The 19,932-nt window shown below is 41.4% G+C and overlaps 1 protein-coding gene across 1 annotated transcript in view; it reads right to left on the bottom strand.

Annotated features, from left to right (window-relative positions):
* Positions 1-14,510: 14,510 nt before the first annotated feature.
* The window catches only part of LOC112994956 (opsin-5-like), a 63,741-nt gene continuing 58,319 nt past the window's right edge, over positions 14,511-19,932 (bottom strand). The window contains exon 6 of the mRNA XM_064507613.1: positions 14,511-15,713. Coding sequence (XP_064363683.1) covers positions 15,102-15,713 — 612 coding nt within the window. The 3' untranslated portion in view covers positions 14,511-15,101. The remainder of the gene's footprint in view (positions 15,714-19,932) is intronic.

The raw sequence follows: 19,932 nt of genomic DNA, 5'->3' as shown, positions 1-19,932 counted from the left end.
AAAGAGACCTGTATTTCAGGCCAGGAATATGTTTACTCTGGGACAAAATTAGTGTTCAACAGTGATCCTTCATATAAGCGATGGGAAGCCTGTCCATGAAGTTTAGCTTTTCTGTTGCTCCCTGCCTACCAGGGCTTAGAAGAGGTCTTTGAATCTCATACCTGAGGTGCATAGACTCTACTTCTGCTTCTAGCTCACTTTACTCACTAACTAACCACAACCATTTCATTGTTTTCTGAAGAGTAGAACTTCTTGGCATAAAGCAAAAGATCTCTTTCCCATGCTTCTCCTCAACTCTCAGTCCCAACTACTGAAATATACATTAGAGGGTGAATTTAGTTAAATGCATAGGAATAAATAAAAGTACATATGTACAGAAATAAAACAGACAGACCCAGTCTGCCCACAATCACTAGGGGTCCTCAAAGTCCTCCAGAGTGTCATAGGGGCATGCATCAACACCAGAAACCTTGCACCAGAACTCTACATTTTTTTCAAAAATCAGGCACATAGTAGGGCCCAGCATAGAGCTGTAACTAGAAGCTTGATGTTACATGGTTCTTCTAAGAGCACACAGACAAGTAGGTATTATTCAGTATCACTGGCATGTAAATAAACTTATTTTCATGTTTAGCCTCATTTGTTCTATTAGCTCTTGTGCATAGACAATTCAAACCTTCTCAAGATGTCCAGTCTAGTCCCATACCTACATGCTGAGCATTTGGCAACATCAGCATTCTTATCCATTCCCTTCTTAAATATACTGACATTTGAAAGCTATATTTTCAAATATGTCCTCTGGTGGTTTTTAAATAGTGTCAGTGAGTCAGGAACACTCTTCTGTTTTTTTTCACTGGCCCATGGCTTTGACATTTCCACAAAACAGGTGTCTTGTCTTCAATTTGTCATGTGTAAACATGAACAAGAATTTTCCAAAATAACACAAAGACAGAAGACATATATGTACCTTTGAGCTCACCTTATCTTGCCAGAAATGCCTCCCTTTACTTCGGGTTCCCAGGCCTGACACTTGCCTAGCACTACATACTCATCCATTTGTAATAGTGGAATGGGGCCACTCCTGGGCTTAGGGTCCCTCTCAAGGGCATCCGTACGTGCCAGCAATCACCCACAAGCAAGGAGAAAAACCTCCACAAGACAATTCTGAGGAACAGAGCCTATTTTTAGTTTTATTCTGAGATGGTGAAGATGTTTCAAGGCTGTCCTAGAAGTAATAGCATGAGCAGCAGCTGAGCAGGATTCTCAGCATCATGACTTTTAGACTGAGGCAATTAGTTGCCAGTTATACTCTTCAACCAAGACTTTCTTTTTGGTTTTATCTATGTGTCTCCCTTTTCAAACATCTGAAACCAACTTCTCAACAGCTGTAACTTGCTGTTGTTGCTGCTGCTGCTCCCTTGCCTTTCAGGAAGCTACATTAATTAGCAGCTGCTCAGGTGTGAAATCTTGAACGTTATAAACAAATAACAGCCTTTAAAGAATGTGTCACTAATTTAGAAAATTAGTCATAATAATTTAGAAAATCCATCATAATTCTCTGAATCTGCTTCAATCTGCAAGCTATTTCTGAAGTATAAATAAAACACCCTTCATAGCATTCTCTGCTGTGAAACCAGGACAAAAATGACTAGGAACGTGTACATTTGTAAGTTCCATATTGCCATTATTGTAAATATTATAGAGCACTCTTTTGTAGATGAGATTGTTTTGCATAACTTGATGCTGTTCTGATTAGATTTACATTGGGACATTTTATAATACAACAGTTATAAACCCACTTCTGGCCAGGGCAGTGATATTTTCAAAAGATGAAAATTATATTATTGATTCTTAGTCAATGAACTGAAAAGTGCTTGCAAAAATTATTTTGGCAACTCACTTCAAAGTTTTCCACTTCTGGGCTAAGTTTTACTACATGTCTAGAGATAATAGGAAGAAGGATGGAAAAAACAAGATCAAAGTTTCTTGTTCAATTTACTCAAGCCACGTGAAAAGACAAGTCTGCCGACATTTGGTCCTGTTCTACAAATAACCTAATCCCTACTCGTGACCGCAAGGCTGGCAGCAGAGGGTTGGATACTGGCAAAGAGAGACACTCAAAGTTCATGAGGGGTTAAACAAGAGAGATTTAATGAAGAACTTACTTACACTCCAAGCTGCACCGGGAAACCTAGGAGCCACGCAGAGGGGTCGCTGGTGAGAGGCTGCCGGCCGTACACCCAGGTGGGACTCAACTCGTCACATCCTAAGGACCCCTTAAATCTACTAGAACTATTTCCTTATCTCAGCTGTGCTAACCTTGAGAAACTACTGTCCAGGAAGCAGCTAGACGTTGTTGACAAAACAGAGTATGCATGCCTGGCCCTGACGGGAACTCGGTCAGTGTGTAGTTTCACACGCTGGGCCTGCTGCCACATGCTCTGCCAGTCACTGACTCCTCGACAGATCTTCTGCAGGTGAATGTGCTTTAAGGACTCACAATAAAAAGGAAAATATTTTAACTTGATCAGGCTATAAGTACATTCAGATCATTTTTCCTGGATTTTTATCAGCCTGTGAAATGTGTTGACCTGAATTTTAGATAGTTCTGCACACTCACTTCTGGCTCACAGACACACACTCAGGAGTTTTCCAAGACGCAATCATCACAGTGACAGGATGCTCCAGAAGGCAAGCTTGGCTGAGTTTGAGGAGAACAAACTTATCCCTGCTTTTTTTGAGCAGGAAACAGGCACAAAAGTGGCTCAGTTTTCATGAGGATGCCAAGAAGACAGCCAAATAGCACCAACTGTGATGATTTAAACAGTTTTCTGCTAGAAAAGGCACTGAGATCCACATTTCATTCCACACAGGGCACCTAACAACCAGAAGATTTCTGCAACCTTTGTTTTTCCTTACTCTTAGTTTGAATGGGGCTTGGACTGGCTTCCCATACAGTCTAGTCTGGTCTTCTCCCTCCCTAGTCCCCCCTCTGCCGTGCACCCACAAACATCTACACATCGTTAGTGCACTGATCTGAGTGCTAGAAAGGCTATGAAACCTCAGCATAAATGATCAAGAGTTGAACTTTGTGAAAGTTTATTCTGTAGCCTGAAGGAAGAATCGGTTTGCTGCTGTTCTCATGCATCCTGAAGATACTTGCTTAATTGTAAACAGAGCTGAGAAACAAAGCTGTTGACAGTAATGCATGCCTGAGAAATAGGGTGCACTCAAGAGAGGCAAAACAGGAAAAACATCAAAAAAAAAGCAATGGCGAGAAGTCCCACTAGAGCCAAACCCAGAACTCTGGGAGGCCAGTGGAAAGACACACATAATCTCAGTGAGCCCTGAACAGCCCTTGATCTGTGGCGTTGTTTTCCAAGAAGAGCAGTATTTCTATCACCAAAGATATTTAAAATAGGTAAAGATGAAGTATTCAGGAAATATTCCTCCATAAACTAAAGATTAAACAAGATGTGTTTCTCTTCTATCCTTAATTCCTACTAGAGCTATCTGCCTTCAAAATGCCTACTATTGGTCAGTTAGTGTCTAAACCCCTAGAAAGGAACACAGATCAGTGGGGATTTGAGTGTTTTTTCAATACTGGACAGCAGACAATACACACAGGTGACAGCCACTGAAAATACCACAAGCTCAGGAAAAGCAAAGCTTGCAGTCAACCACTGCTTAGAAAGCCACAGTCTTTTCTGGTTCCAGTCATCAAAGAATGATGGGAAAGAGCCTTGAAAGTTGCTGCCTTAAAACTAAGGGGAAAAAAAAAAAGAAAAAAAGAAAGGCTAGAGTTTGTGAGGAACTGGAAAAGAATGTGAGGTTACTAGGCATGTGTCACTGCCTCCCATTCAGTAATATAAAGGAGCAGTCAAATTTTAAAACCATAAAGTGCTATACATTAATGCAAACGGGAGTTTGTGCAACCTCGACAAATCCTTTCGAGTGTATACTACAAGCTTTCTTCTAATTCTGGGCTAGGATACAGAATTCATTATGCAAAATGGTTCTTTTAGTTCCATCATGAGATGCTTTTTAATATACCTATTACCTTGCCAATAAACTCAAATGCAGCTATATTAGCTAAATGTTCTCCATTCTGTTCTTCAGCATCTGGCAAACCTACTTCCTTTTTAGAATTCATTTAGTTAAAAGCATCTGATTACATTAAACTTTTTGTGAAGACTGAATCAAAGAAATAATTAAATTCTTCATTGTCCTTTGCTTCTCCTCTTATCTCTTCTTCTCTGTTTGCTAAGGACCAGTACTTCCTCTGTTTCTCTTTTACATCTAACTAAATTTCTTCTTTTTTTTAATCTCTTACTATCAGAAGTCCTTTATGCACCTCAGCTTTATGTACATGCTTGAACTATTCTTTCATTCACATAACTTATTTTCACTTTTGTATGATAGCTTTTTGACTTTTAGTCACTGAAGACTCCAAATACAGTCTCACTGATTTCTTCTTGAGGTTCTTATCTATCTTTTGTATCAGGATTATTTGTTACTGTACAGGTAAAATACAGTCTCTTTTGTTAATTCCAAGATCTCCTGTGTTCTCTTATCTGTCAGGTTCAGATTTATTCCAAAAATTCCCTCCCTAGCAGCCTCATGGATGTGTTGCTTTTCTGAAATCTATTCTCCTTTTTCTACTGCTATTTCTCTTTAAAATTTTCTTTTAAAAAACCTCTTATTTCATGATCTTTAATCTACACTTCCTTCCACTGTGGTATTTTAATCAATTTCTACTTATTACTTAAGACCACAGAGAAAACAGCTCAACCTCATGCAATTTCCTACGTACTTTGAAGCAGTCTTTATCTTCAGGTCATTTTTGAGAACTATCTGTATTCTATTATATCTTTGAATAAGTCTGCCATATATGTCTCTTTCTACCTCCCAGCAGTTATTCAGGTAATTCAAGTCACTTAATTCACTGAATACTCTGGGTTTGTGGGTTGCTGGGGGGTTTTGATGCTTCTGATAACTAAAATAATTCAAAAACCCTCCACTTCTTCCCAATTAGGTGATTTATATCAGATTTCTTACCACAACCTCATACATGCTCATTTTCCCTTTGCCTTCATTCAATGCCTTTCAATAAGCCTTTTATTTCTGAGACTCAAAGCAGACATTTTCAATCCTGACAATAAAGCACAAATCTTCTCCTTTATTCTTCCTGCATTCCTCCCAAGTGAGCAGCTCATTTTTGTGCCAATAGTCTAATCTGGCAGATTCATTTTACTACTTTTCAGTGATCCAGTTATGTCATAGCTTTCATTCTTCCAGAGCCCTCTGGTTTCTCCTCGTCTCCCACGTCTGTGTATGGGCATGTCAAGGGGCCAGCGCACTGCCCCCCTCTTTTCCCGTCCCTCTCACAGGGACAAGGGATCTCTCCCACGAGGGATCCAGGTGCACCACGTGCCCACACAGCCACAAATGTAGCCCGTGGCCGCCCTGCACACGTACATAGCACTGACAGCACTAAATTTACACATTCCTTACTCCATCCGCACTTTATTTTAGCTATGGAGCAATTTCCCACTCTCCACACCCCCCCACCCCCCCTACCCCCATGTTTTAGCCTAGATTATCCTCTTTTTCTTTTTACTAGATTATCCTCTTTTTCCATTTCTTTTGTCTGGTTGCTGACCCCATTCAAATTCAGCTTAGCATGAAAAAGCGGTGTCTCAGGAGGTTCTTTTTCACTAGATGAGAACACCCAGCGTTCAATATATTAACCATACGGCAGTGAGAACACCTGCAGAAGATCCATCGAGGAATCAGTGACTGGCAGAATACGTGGCAGCAGCCCCAGAGCGCTCTCTACTCACTGAACGATCTGCCATCAGGGCTGGGCATGCATATTCCGTTTTGTCAGCTATGTCTAGCTGCTTCCCAGCTGGTGCCTACTCAAGGTTAGCACAGCCGAGATAAAGAAATAGTGATAGAAGGGGCCCTTGGGATACACGATTGAGTCCTGCCTGGGCCTCCAACCCATCTGTCCAGCAGCCTCCCATCAGCAACCCCACGGCATGGTTCCTGGGGCTCCCCATGCGGCTTGGAGTGTAAGTCAGTCCTTTATTAAATCTATCTCTTTAACCCCTCATGAACCTCAAGTGTCTCTCTACACTGGTATCCAACCCTCCCTTTCCCACCTTGCAGTCACACATACCAAGTAGTCTGGTCATCCATTAGCTTCTAACTCCCACATTTAACAGGGTACAGAGAAAAGTCTGTTTTGCAAAGAGCTCGGCACCCCTGGGAACATCTCTACTGCTTTTTGAGCAAGCCAGAAGGGAAACCTGGCGGGGCAGCCGCAGTCACTTCGTAGAGCAAACAACGCTGCATGTTCGAGCACGTGCCCTCCTTACCTGAGGGCATGCCAGCAGTGGGGCACAAGGTGGTCTGGGAGATCCCAGAGCTGCTCAGCCAGGCTGTCTGCAAGGCATTTCTGTAAGCCACCATCAGACACCTGGGCAGGAGCCAGGTGGACTCAGGGCACATCAGGAATTGTCTTCAGTGGTTGTGGCTCTATCTGAGCTATAACTGCAAAAATTGATAAGGGTCAGGAAAAGCACAGGAGTGTGATTTTCTACAGCTGAACACCGATTCCTATAGCTGAACTATGGCTTGTTTTGCTACATTTAAGTGCTGACTCTGCAAAGGTATAGTTTAACCATGTATGGTAAAGGCCTAACAAAATGAAATAAGCCTTATGTAATCCTTGCCTGTTGGGCAATAGGAAAAGATAGAGTGCCTTAACATGCCCCTTAAGAATGAACAAAAGCAAACCCAAGGAGACCATAGACCAAGAAGAAAGGGACCCCCTCATCAACACAGACTCCTTGCAGTGAAGATCCTAGGACTTTGATGACTTGGTGCAAACCCTCTCTTTGAAGGGAAGATCAACACCATTGACCTTTGTAATCCAGAGGGCAGGATGACCATACCCACTGGGAAAAGGAAGGTGCTATGAAGTCTGTGTATAGTATTAACTCCATCATTAATGACAATAAGCAATAATTGGGTAATTTGTATTATATATGTTAGCATAATTGTAACTGGATTAAGAATATGTCTGCTGTATTGTGATTAGACTGCCAGGGCACCGGTAAGACTGATAACAAATTCTTGGCTCGACATATAAAATACGCAGAAGATGCATATCCATATGTATGTATGCATATACATAACAAAATTCTGTGTACAGGCTATGTACCAAAATGCTCTCCGGTGAGTGGAACCATAAGAAATGTTTGCAAGCCTTTTAATAAAACTCTGCCATTTCTCAAAAGAAGCCCATGAATCTAATTGGAATCAAGCTAGTATTGTTAATGGCCCACAGGACGTATTTAAATAAAATTTATCTTCTTGTCTATAGAGGTACTGCATGTTTCTCTGAAGCTACAAGACACACTCACATGACTCTGTACTTGACAATCAAAGTAATCTAGACTGCAGTTTTCAAATCCTTTTTCAGCTTTGTCCAGATTTTCTCATGGAACTATCAGCATCAATAGTAAATTTGAGCATAGGCTTAAATACACTTGGTTTCCTGAATGACATGGTCAAGCCTTCAAGAATATTCTGCTAACTCAGGTGAAAGGTGAAGATCTCTGCAACTGGAACAGCCTTCACTCCCAGTTTGCCATCACCCTTCTTTGGGGCATGATTAACACCTATTATGGTCTATTACATTATTGAATATATGCATAATTTTTAAGCCTCATTCTCAGAAAATAACTGACCAGCATGTTCCTCTCTGAAGTGCAGTGCGCTGGCAAGGGCCCCGTGGGAAGAGGCCTGCTTCTGCCTCACAAGGCAGCCAGCTGGCAAGACAGGAAAATCAGCAGGAATATCCACCCTCAGAGCAAACATTGAGATGCCACTGCTTTATGATCCACACGGTCATGCAGTTCAGCTACTGCAGACATCCTGACTCAGGACCATGGAGTCTGTAAAAAAAAAAGAGGAGAAAAAAATCCACTTGTACTCAGGAGTGAAACCTAATCCAGCATTGACAAGAACTGAAGTGAATAAAATATTTTGGGAGGGGAAATTAGCTGAGGTGTGTCGGCTACATCAAACCATGCAGAATGCATCCTGATACCTTGGGTCAGGACCAAACTTTTTCCTGCAGAAACAGTTAAGCGTTTTTTTGCCTTCTAGCTTTTTGGTTCTGCTGCTCTGCTGGAGGCCCAGCCAGGGCATCCTGCAAGAACACCCCATGGAACTGGGCCATTTGGGGTTGACCTGACATAGAAAACTGTTTTAAAAAAAACAACTGCAGAGGACTGAACCGTATATTGGACAGTGAATGAAAAGCAAAGTATTTTTAAACTGTGGACATAGGTGGCATTTTTAAATAGCACAGTCATTTTCCTGTAATCATCAGACACTGACTGTGACCACAGTCCATAGAGACGTTGTCTGTGTTCATGCATATAGAACTGGGAACATGATCTGCAGAAAAAACATGATTTTCCCCAAACACCAGGTAATTGGCATTCAGCAGCAACCTTCTCTCAGCATGAAGCCTGATAGGGAGCAGAATGTCATAGCAGAGAAATAACAGAATTGAAAAGGAAAATGTTTCAGTACTCAGGACTTCTTCTGCCAGTCTCTCTTAACTAAATCTAAACAACTGACTGGCAGACAGCATCTGCCACTGTCTCTCTGTCAATGGAATAGGTTGGCCCTGACCCCTTTCAGAAAGTGAGAGACATCAAACAAAAGACAACAAGACTCATCATCATTTCAGCTCACAGCTATTAATTTTACGGTGTGACTCCTCCAAATGACAGATGCATAGTAAGAGCTGTTCCTGGATTCCAAGTAATGGGAGATCAATTTCCAGCACCTTGACTCTTCTAATTACACTGACAAGTCTCCTGAAATCTCTGTTGTGGTTCTTCAGCTGAAACAAAAATGTAGACGATGCTCAATAGAGTCTGTTTTGCTGAGAGGAATGAGAAGATTAATTAGTTGCAGTTCATAAAACAATAAGATTAAAAACCATGAGTAACTGCAAAGTGTAATTGGCAATAACGATGCAATCAGCACAGTGCAAGGAGGACAGGTTTGGTCTCAGCCATTTCACATCTGGAACAAAATATTTGCATAGTACTGAGACCACGGTCCACGGTCCAGTGAGAAGCCCAGGTCACCAGCTAGTTCTTCAGATCAGCTTTCCTGAGCAGCTGACAGCTTCATCTAGGACATCTGACAGTTTCATGGAGCATGGCAAAGCACAGGCTCGCTGCTGGAGGAACATTATCTCCAGTCTCCACGGGATCAACCCAAGGACTGTGCTAGGGCACCTGTCCCCTCCCCGAGGAGTGTTATGGCTAGCTCAGGTCTTCCGCCAGGCCTGCGCAGGCAGAGCAGGGTGTACAGCAGGTAACGCAGTGCTAATCCCCGCTCAGCGCGCCCTGATGTGGTGCAGGATCCGGGCCACTTGATGGCAGTGCAGCCTTTCGGCTGCCTCACCCTCCTCCTTCCCCGCGCAGCACAGCGCAGTCCTTCAAGCACCTCTATGGCGATTTTGTACCATTCAGGCATCAACCAAGGACAAAAGGTTTCTTTTTTTTTTCTTTCTTTCTTTCTTTCTTTCTTTCTTTCTTTCTTTCTTTCTTTCTTTTTTTTTTTTTTTTTTTTTTTTGACACTTTGTGACTGGTAACAAAATACTCTTATGATTCTAGCTTGAGAAAATCAAAGCTGCTCACTTCGGAATTGCTGTATTGAACAATTTTGACATCTCCAACTGTGTTTATTCCCCACACCCAAAACTATTCACTGCTTTCACCTATCTCACAGTTGCATTCTACAGTTCACTGAAAAATATATCCCACACATTATGGTCATTGTTTTGCAGGTAATGTGTCTTTCTGAAGTTCATTTTAGTGATACTTCAGCTTCATACCTCGTTGTTCACTGCTTGCACTTCTCAAGCACCTAGAACTTGTCTGAAGTACAGCTCCCCAGCTCCCGATGCTCATGCAGCTGAATATACCTGCTGAGCCTATTTCTAGCCCTCCTGGGGGCACTAAGTTAGTAGCGTGCCAATCATAACCTTCCTGTTCAAAGATCCACTCTTCCTGGCTTTTCTTTCCAGATGTCCTTTACGTAACTACATCTATGCCGTGACAGGAGAAGTATCACTGGAGTTCTTTGTTAACCGCCCCCCCCCCCCCCCCCCCGGAAAAGACCTGTGTTGCTAGAGAGGGACCGCAGCATGGAAAGCATGTATTAACCCCTTTACTGCTTCTCTCCCCTCTCTACAAATAGTTTTTTATGGGGGGTATATTCCCAAAATAATGGGAATGCCCCCAGTCTCCCTTCCTACCCCACTGCAAGAGCATATGATCTTGGCAGATGTGCTAGAGAAAAGCCTTTGTGAAACCCTATTAAAATAAAGCCAGCGAGTCAACAAGAAGAACGAAAATATTTCGTATGAGCTCGTGCTGGGAAGGTGCTTCTGGGCTTCAGAGACCAGCTCAATTCTGGTAACAATTTGGAAAGCTAAGCCATCAGTCATTAAGATGTGGCAACACACAGAAACTGGGCTGTTTACAACTTTTTACTAGTCTGTTGAGTGTAACGAGAGTGCAAAGTACCTGCTGTAGAGCTCCCCTGGGGTACTCTGAGTGCCAGAGAGTGAGGAGGAGAGAGAAAAATATCAGGAAAGTAAATAGAAAGCTGAGGGAAAGGAAGGACTGGAGCAGAGAGGTAGAAGAGATCACAGCAGAAAAAGACAGTGCAAGGGAGGGAAAATGACACAGAAGAGCAAGAGGCAATGGGCAAACTGAAACACAGGGAGGTCCATCTGAACACAAGGGAAATTTCTTTACTGTGAGGGTGATGGAGCACTGGAACAGGTTGTCTGGAGAGGCTGTGGAGTCTCTGTCCTTGGAGCTATTCGAAAAACATCTGGACAGGATCCATATGCAACATGTTCTAGGTGACCTGCTTGAGCAGGGGGGTTGGACTAGATGATCTTCAAAGGTCTCTTCCAACCTCAAACGTTCTGTGATTCTGTGAAGAAGGTGGCAGCAAAAGTAAGGAGCAGGATGTCCACCTCTCCTGGCTGACATCTAGTGTAGGCAGTTAGTTCACTTGCTTTCAACAACTGCTGGACTCTGCTTCCATTGCAGGAGGAGCTCTGGTGCCAAAACCTCACTGCTCAACACATGAAATGACTTAGACAGTGAACATATAATGCTCCTGAAACATGCTGTATCAGCTGCCTACAACGCACATCCACCTTCCACACCAGATACAGAGCACAGCCAAGTGCAGCGTGAGTTTCTCCACCTTGCCACCAAGCAGGCTTCTCAGCCTTCCCGCTGCTGTGAGAAAAGACTTGGTGCCCCCATCTGGATTGGAGATCCTTCCCCCAGACAGCAAAAGGCAGTTCCAATCACAAAACTTACCATCCCCTGAAAGACAAAGCCACAAGTGAATGCAAGAAGTACAGGGCGAGAATGAGGGTGATGCGACATTTAGAAGAGCAGGCGCACGCGCTTCCAGTTACCACCACTCTCGCTGAAGCACTGACCGCCCCAACCCAAACCCCTCATCTTGTCCCTGCTTCCCCAGGTCTCCCACTTGAGCCCCTCTCACGAGCAGTCCCTCTGCCCCTTCAATCCAAAGAGGGATTTCCCACACACTTCATATAGTAGGTCTTTTCTAATCCAGCTATGCGTGTGCAATGGCATCGTAGACCTGTTAGCATGTGAACTGCATGTGAACCAACCCTCACACCAGATGGGAATGACTTTCAATCCCTTGCTCTCAGGAGCAGTCTTAAATCAGTGACCCTGTAAACAAAAGCCTGTTCTGAGTAATTGAGCTGTCCTAGAAAACTGGTGTTTTCCCTTCCAAATGCGTAGCAGGCAGGGAGGGCCTCCTACATCTTCTGCGTTATGCTACAGTAACAACCCCCCCAGTTTGCCTTACCATTTCTACTCTGACACCATAAAAGTTTGTTGTATTCAGTGTATTTAAATATGTTGTTAGCAACAAAAATTATAAGGTCACTTGTCAGATGAGAATACCTTTTATTGTTTTATCTTTAAAAACAAAATCTTTTTTTCAGTTCCAGTTCCATCAACTCTTTCATCAGACCTTAACGTGTAATAGTAAGGAGACCCTGCAATTGATGGCATTTGATTAACACACACATCTATAAGCAATAACTTTATGACTAACCGTGATGAATAACAGATGGAAAAATCTGAAGACTAGCAGGTTTGAGAAGGTTTTTGGTTACGAGAAAAAGCTAACCACACAAGAAGAAAAACTCCCCCCACACACACAGAGGGAACACACAGTCTGAGTGCACTGTCATTCTCCATGTCTGTGTATATGGGGAATTCTCCACAAACGTACAGCATTCCTTGCATGAACTTATAAAAGGAACTGGCATGGATTCAGCAGTCATTTTTAAAACACTATGTTTTCTATTCACAATTGAATGTGATCTTTTAATGACCTTTTATGCTATACTCAGAGCTGACAGCTAGATTCAGGTAGTCCAATGCCAATTCGAAGGAACTTAAAATTATATGATTTTTTTCTCCACATAACTAAATAGGCATTATGTAAATATATGTTCACATATTTTCCAGGGAAAACAAGTACTATCTAGTGCAACTCAGCCTTGGCTTCCCCTGTAGTGAATGCTAAATTTAAAGTGACTATAAATCCAAGCATGGAGACTCCAAGCTTGCTTACTTTCCAAACTTCCTTATGTAGATCTACCTGAAAAATAATATTTGTGGCTTAGACTAATAGCTCAAAATGTTGTTTCATCATGTAGCTGGCTAGCAGCACAGCTCAGACAGCAGTTATAGTGCAAAAAAAACCCCAACAATTGTCTGAATACTTTAAATAGCTGCACACCACAGCTGGGATTTCAGAGACCTGTAGGGAAGTTAGTCACACAGGTCCTCCTCACAACACAGATTATTGTTTTGTCTTCTGGTAGTTTGACATTTTTAGGCTTTAGAATTATATGCCAGTTAAAATTCCCAAACATATGCCTTTGTTAGTGAATCCTCCAGGGATTTATTCACATACTCAACTTCAGACACTGATTCATGCACTGATGTCAATGGGACTATGAGCAGTAAGGCGTAGATGACCTCTGAACGTGTCTTACAATCCTATTTTTCACAGATTCACCATCTGAAAATGTCAGCATTACCTAAAGGTTTGGGTCTCAGAGCATGATCCTACCTCATGTGAAGTTAGTGACAAAAGTCCCAGGAACTACAGCCCCAGAGAAGGAGGCTCCGGTTTGTGACACACCACTGACCCACGTGTCTTAGGAAGTCTTTGGGAAAACACTCACTGAAACAGCTTCCTGAGTATTCAAAGCCAAACTGTCTTTTCGGATTGCTTTTTCAGAGTTCCTGAAGAGCCATGGTGTTTTTGACCATAGGGGGGTCTTTTCTGTACTGCACTGTAAGCATTCTGTACTCTTATCAGGTAGCTGGTCATGTATACATGACACATACATACACATCTATGTAAAACTAATAGCATATATCATGACTATCATCCACATACAGTAACATCGAGGATGAAAGGAGGCTTGGAAGGGGATGAGGGCGGTTTAAGAACAGGACAGAAACAGAATAGTATGTCCTAAGTAAACGTGCTGCTCTATAGCAACAGCAAACCCTTTAAATTGGCTAATTAGGTACCTTCATAGAGTTTAACATAGCTGTCCCTTTTGCAATCTGGTATAATCTTCAAGTCAACACAGACACAGCAGTGAAATGTGCTGCTGCCCAATCCTTATCTTCAGAAAGATACAGGTATCCCCCTGAGGCTTAGGAAGTGTCAAAGCAGCCCCTGGGGAGTGTGGGACAAAGTGGCCCTGCAGGCTGCAAACCCCTCGGCAGGAGGACTGCCTTACCTCCCAAAGCTGCCCCAACACACGCCTCCGGGCACTGCTGAAAAGCAAAGCCAAAATAACTGAACCGGAGGGCTGGGCACTGGCCAAAATGAGAGTGTGGCACTCTCAGTGTACACTTGCTTACGCAGCAGTGGAGGATATGGTCTTGTTGGTAAGCCATGAAGCACAGCAGCACTTTAACCAGCTCCTCTTGAATCAGTAGCAGCAACCATTTCAAAAGCCATTTCTCCAATGCTCCTTTCTTTTTCTTTTCCTTCCCCTTCCGGGGAGAAAAAAGGAGCCCGAAAACACAGGAAAGAAAGGACCTGGGTATTCTTACTCTGCCAGATTATTCTCGTAAGCCAAATGGAAAAAATCCTGAAGGACTGGCATCTTCACACAGGGTGCTTTTTGCTGGTTTCAGTGGCTACACTAGCAGAGATTTTTGCCCATTATGGTATTTCTGGGCTACGTCTTCACCCTCATAATTCCAAGGTCCTATAGATGGAACTGGGAATAATAACTAATGTTCTAGGACAAATTCTTCTTAAATTACTCCAAAAAAATAAAGAAAAGCTACACACTATCTTCAATTTACCAGAAATATTTTAATTTCATTTATGTGGAATTAGGTCAGAACCTGTCTGTTCATGGCAAAGCAAGGAACAAATGACCTTTGCCTCCCAGACATACAACATGTGCCATCATTCTTGCTCTCATTTTTGCTTCTTGGAAAACAGGCATTTCAGTTAGCATTTACTTTTCAGCTGTTATAACAATTAAAACAGCATGACATTGTCCTTTTAAAATTCTACATTGAATTTTGTGCTTTGAACATACAGAATATAAAACATAGAAAGTCTAGAAAGTGTTATAACACTTCACAGAAAAATTCTCGATGGGCAGTGTGTTCTCTTGAAAACAGATGCTACAAAGCGCAGAGATTTATCTGACACTGTATGATGTGAACACAGTCCACACAGTATACTTACTTAAGTCAGCAAGGTGAGAGTCATACAGCATTTATAACATGTCCATGCTGTAACATGTGTCCCACCAAAGACTACATGATAAAACCAGGGAAACAGTACAGAAAATGGGGCAGCAGAAGGGCTCTTGTAAAAGGGATACATTCATAAATGCAGTATAATGGTATTGCTGTCAAAGGGCTTTGGATAGGCAGCCCTAGAGGTCTATAAATGTACAATGCACAGGTATGGTTTCTAAGGTGATTTCCAAGTTATCAATTTCAGTGCTTTTTTCTCCCCGCACAACCACCTTTACAGACTTCCTACTGCCCTGTCTCACTGTTACTTGGAGATTGCTCTGCAAGGATGTGCTTTCTTGAGGAGTGCATTCCACAGTGCTTAGCCTCTCCTGGCAGCATCTTGGATAGTTTTTAAAGCATTCAAAAGTATCACTGCACTTTTCACAGGGGAAGAAAGAACACCCTTCCATAGTTTGCGGAGAGTTACAGCTGGATTCATTTTTGCCTTTAAATGTTCTCAGGCCGATCTCCACAGTTGATCTGTAGTTCTGCAGGGTCTTGACACAAAAACAAGTCCTGATGCATAGCTGTTGAAAAACTGTGAAATCTTTGACAACAGTGTTTCGGAAATCGGGCCTCAGAAGAAGATAGATAACTGGATTGTACAGTGTGGAGGACTTCGCAAAGACAGCTGGCACAGCAAAGACTAATGGAGGGATCTTATGTATTGATCCAAAAGCTGCCCACATGGCAGTAACAGCATAAGGGCTCCATGCAGCAAAAAATCCAATGCACACAGCAACACTCAGCTTGCAGTGATAATAGAAAGAGAGAAAAAAACAATTAGTCTGAGAAAAATAACTTCCAAATAGTATAGCTATAAAAATATCATATGATTGATTCCCCTTGTTAAACTGTCTCTCCAAGCCTTCCATCATACTTTAGCTGCTAAGTATGTATTTGTTTAGAAACTTTGTTCTGTCTGAAGCTTTTAGAGTTCAAATATATCAGATCTTACAATTCTCTTCCTATTCAAAAAATGTCATGAAAACTCTCTTTAGATTAAAAAGGAAGCCAACCTAAGGAAAAAGGTACCATTCTGGGGAAATTCTTGTCTCAATTGCAAAGCCGTTCCTATCTGCTGTCTAATCTGTGGGTAATGTAGGCTCCACTGGCTACAGAATGTCTTCTGTCATTTTATTGTTGGTGTTCAATTGGAGTGACACACAGGCACCTGACAGCTTAATTAGTCCATTGATTTGAAAAGCAATTTAAAAACATGAGTATATCCTAAGCAGAAAAAAAGATTAATCCTGAAGGTGAATCAAATTCATGAATTTAGATTAATTCCTACTCTACAATTGGTTGTCCTAATAAACTCTATCAAGAAAGCTTACATAAGTATTTTTTTTAATTATGGGGTTTTCAGTATTTTTTTTTATAAATTATCATAGAGGTATGCAAAGTGAGAGAATAAGTATTGGAACTGTAATAAACATAAACCTCAAGAAACCTGAAGTAAACTATACTGGAAGACTAATCTGGTGGGGATTATCCTAAGCATCGTTTATAACTCAAGTGCACATATATTTTAAAGATAGAAACAAAAATATTAGTGCTCTTGAAGAAGCTTCATGAGTCAATGTTTGCGAAAAGTATGTATATCCAAATGAGGAAGACAGTAGAAAATCTATTCAATTTAGAGTAGTGCTGGATGCAAGTGAACAAAAGAGAGATACATAGGAAGGTACTTTTGCAATGAATTGCTGATTGTGCCACCTGCATGAGCTGCCCTCTGAAAGTGGGAGTACAAAGAGTTGCTAACAGCTTAGTTAATCAAGAATTCACAGTTTTTCTCAGTAACACTCTGGCTATAGATTCAGGGCAGCAAAAAACGTGTTTTTTTGATAAAGAGAGATTATATTGTTGTTTTCAGAGTGAGAATGAAAGAGGCCCTGAGTACATCACACCAGAGGAACACACATCAGACTCCTTTAAGACAGAGAGGTGTTCAAAATTTTATGATTTTCTCCCTACATTTAATAGGTTCACAAACTTCATTTTGCAAGAAGTGTATGGTGATTGCCAAGAAGTATACACCAAGTGTTTTATGAGGAATTTCTGCAGAGTTTAACTGACGTGCTAAAATCTGTTTATGAGTTTGTATATGTCTCTAGAATGGAAAAACAACTGCGATAATAGTGACATTTCCCATCTATGTGTGGTAACCATTTGCTGCTACTAGAGCTCCCCTGAAGTCTAAAGTTGAAGTGATTTGGCAGAATTGAGAAACAAGGTATTTTGACAGAATGAGATCAGTTAAGAAAAGATGAAGAGCCAAATCCACAAGATGGGATGAACTTAATTTTTCCCTTTCTTTCCGTAGAGTTCCATTTCTTTACACCAGCTGAAGATCTGGCTCTACCTATGAAAATGTTGGTGTTACATGTATGGTTTTTGGAATCCTAAACTGTCCATGGCTAATATTCAAGACTTGCCTTGGCCTTTTAGAATCACACTAAGAAGAAGGGAACAGCAGAATCGATTGGTGCATTTCCAAGCTGGCCTACTTATGATAGTAATTCATCTTTGGGATTGCAACAGGCTTTACATTGTTCCTGTGAAAAGACATTTGGCACATATCTTCAAGGAGCTCTGAGCCAAGTTCCAGAACTGCATCAGTATAGTCCCCACAGCATTGGGGGGGCGGGGGGGCTTGTCATATTCCACAATTCATGTATCCAAAACTCATAGTCTAAGTCTACACCAGTGTAGGTTCTTTACAATGTCAAAGGAAAGAGATACACATCTCCAGACAGCAATTGATCTCATTCAAAGATATGTGTCTAAAATGGGCAGCTCAGCTTAAGATAACTGGCTTTTAGTGGAGTGTTATTAGGCAAAATGAACCCGCTTTGAGATATCTGAGTGCATCAACTATACATATACATACGTGCATGCAGAAAGAGACTTTATTATTTGTATTGTCATGTCACATATTCATAAGTCAAGAATTTAATAACAACAGAACTTGGACAGCACTTAATACTCTCTGCCAATCTTCAGAGGTTACAAGCCAGGTGCTAGATGAAAATACCACAAGATCAACAAAATAACCCACACGGTTCCAAGACAAAAGGCACAAAGAGTGGCCTAACCAGTGGTACCAACATGAGATGTCAAAGAATATCAAGATTTTCATAAACACAACAAAAGAAGGGTGATGATGATGCAGATATAGGGCAACATTGTGAATATTTACAAGATCATAAAATCTTCTATTCTCACCAGCTGATTCAGTCTTATCCTGAGCCGGTGTTGGCTGTGCTTTTTCCTTTTATTTGTCATAAATGTATGTCAGAAAAATTTGTGATAGAATAGACATAAAAATGTTGAAAATGCTTTGACTTCCAAAGATGCCCTGAAGTATCATTTACTTAAAGTGTCAACAAGCTGAATTTGCATAATCTTATTCAATATATATTCCAATAAGCATGTAGTTTGAAATAGTTGTATCAGGTCCTTAGCTTGCGCGAAGAGCCAAGGCTTGTTCTAGTTTGCGTGAGTGAACTGACTTATAGCAGCTGAGGGGATCTAACTATAAAGTTGACTTAATGCTGCAGCTGCAGAACATCTGTTTTCTTTTTTATATCTACCTGCAATATAAAAGTATGCTCTGTAGCTTATATTCCTTGTTGTGAAGTTCTTCTTACAAAGCTAACATTTTCCCCAAGTTCCAGTTCAAACATAATTCCCCAGGAGAGATTTCTGCCTGTAAATTTCAGAGCAGTGTCACTTACCATTACCTTGGCTATGTGAAAAATACCCTTGTGCTTGATTTACAGACACACAACATTTTTTCTTTTGTAATCGTGTTTATTTGCTTTTCCAGGAGATATTGTTGCAGAAGGTTTTTGCCTGTTTTTTGCAGTTTTTGCAAGTGGCATCAGCAAATGTCACCCTGAGCCTTATCCAAAAGCATCCCAAAGAATCTTGGCAGGCTGAATTGCTTGTATTACATAACTTGAAATCTGGAAATGTAGTGAATCATAGCAGTTTTCAAAATAATCATTCCAGACCAGTACACTGCAGTACACTATTCCAGATTTAATCAGAGCCCAGAAGTCTCACTGGACAAATTTAAGAAATGTATGTCCTTAATATGGCAAGCAGATTTGATATCACAGGCACTGACAGCAAAGGAATTAAGATCTACAGACACTAAAACAAGCTTAGATCCTGTTAAGCAGGTTATTAAAGTGTCAGCATGAAAAAAGTCAATCTAGTCGTTCACAGTCATTCATTTAGTACCAGCTGCAGCAAAAGCAGCATTGCAGGCTCTTGGAGAAAAGAAGGAACAGTCCCCTGGCATAGGTGGCAACAGGCCAATACCTGCCTGACACTGGCAATTTTCTTACTGGAAAAACTAAGGTGACCACTCACTTTCCCACTTAAAATGTGCAGACAGGGATAGCACAGTGCTATTCAGCCATGAGCAGCTATCCCTTGACATATGCCCAGGCATAGATTAAAAAAACACAAGGGATTGTACTAAGAGCTAGGCAACAGGGCAATCAGTGGACCAGTGTTTTGTGTTCCTTGGCCTTCTTTTATTTAGCAATGCAGAAATCACCAGAATTTCCTGCTAACTACCCCTCAGGTTCATCTGCTTTTACCTGCCATGTTTTTTTTTCCCAGTTGGGTAGGAAGACATTTGGGATAAGTTTCTGGGGCTGTAGTCAGACAGAAGCTAATGATATCGTCTCCTTTGCACTCTAGTGACATTTGTTTCCACAAAAAAATAAATTGCATTTCATTTAAAGTGCAAGGAAAGAGAAATCTTGCAGCCATGATACCTGGCTGCCCTAAGCAGGCAATATTAATTTACATCACCAGTAATTTAAATAGCAAAAGAAGATTTAAATATAGGTACAAAATCATGAAGGTTAAGATAACAGGAGTCACTGCAGTGGCTGCAAAAAAAGAGTACTAAGCTCTCAGAAAAGTAATTGGATAAGGCCAATAAAA

Source organism: Dromaius novaehollandiae, chromosome 2 (assembly GCF_036370855.1).
Source record: "Dromaius novaehollandiae isolate bDroNov1 chromosome 2, bDroNov1.hap1, whole genome shotgun sequence".
Taxonomy (NCBI): domain Eukaryota; kingdom Metazoa; phylum Chordata; class Aves; order Casuariiformes; family Dromaiidae; genus Dromaius; species Dromaius novaehollandiae.
Note: the sequence above shows the minus strand (reverse complement) of the source record. Positions and strands in the feature narration are given on the sequence as shown.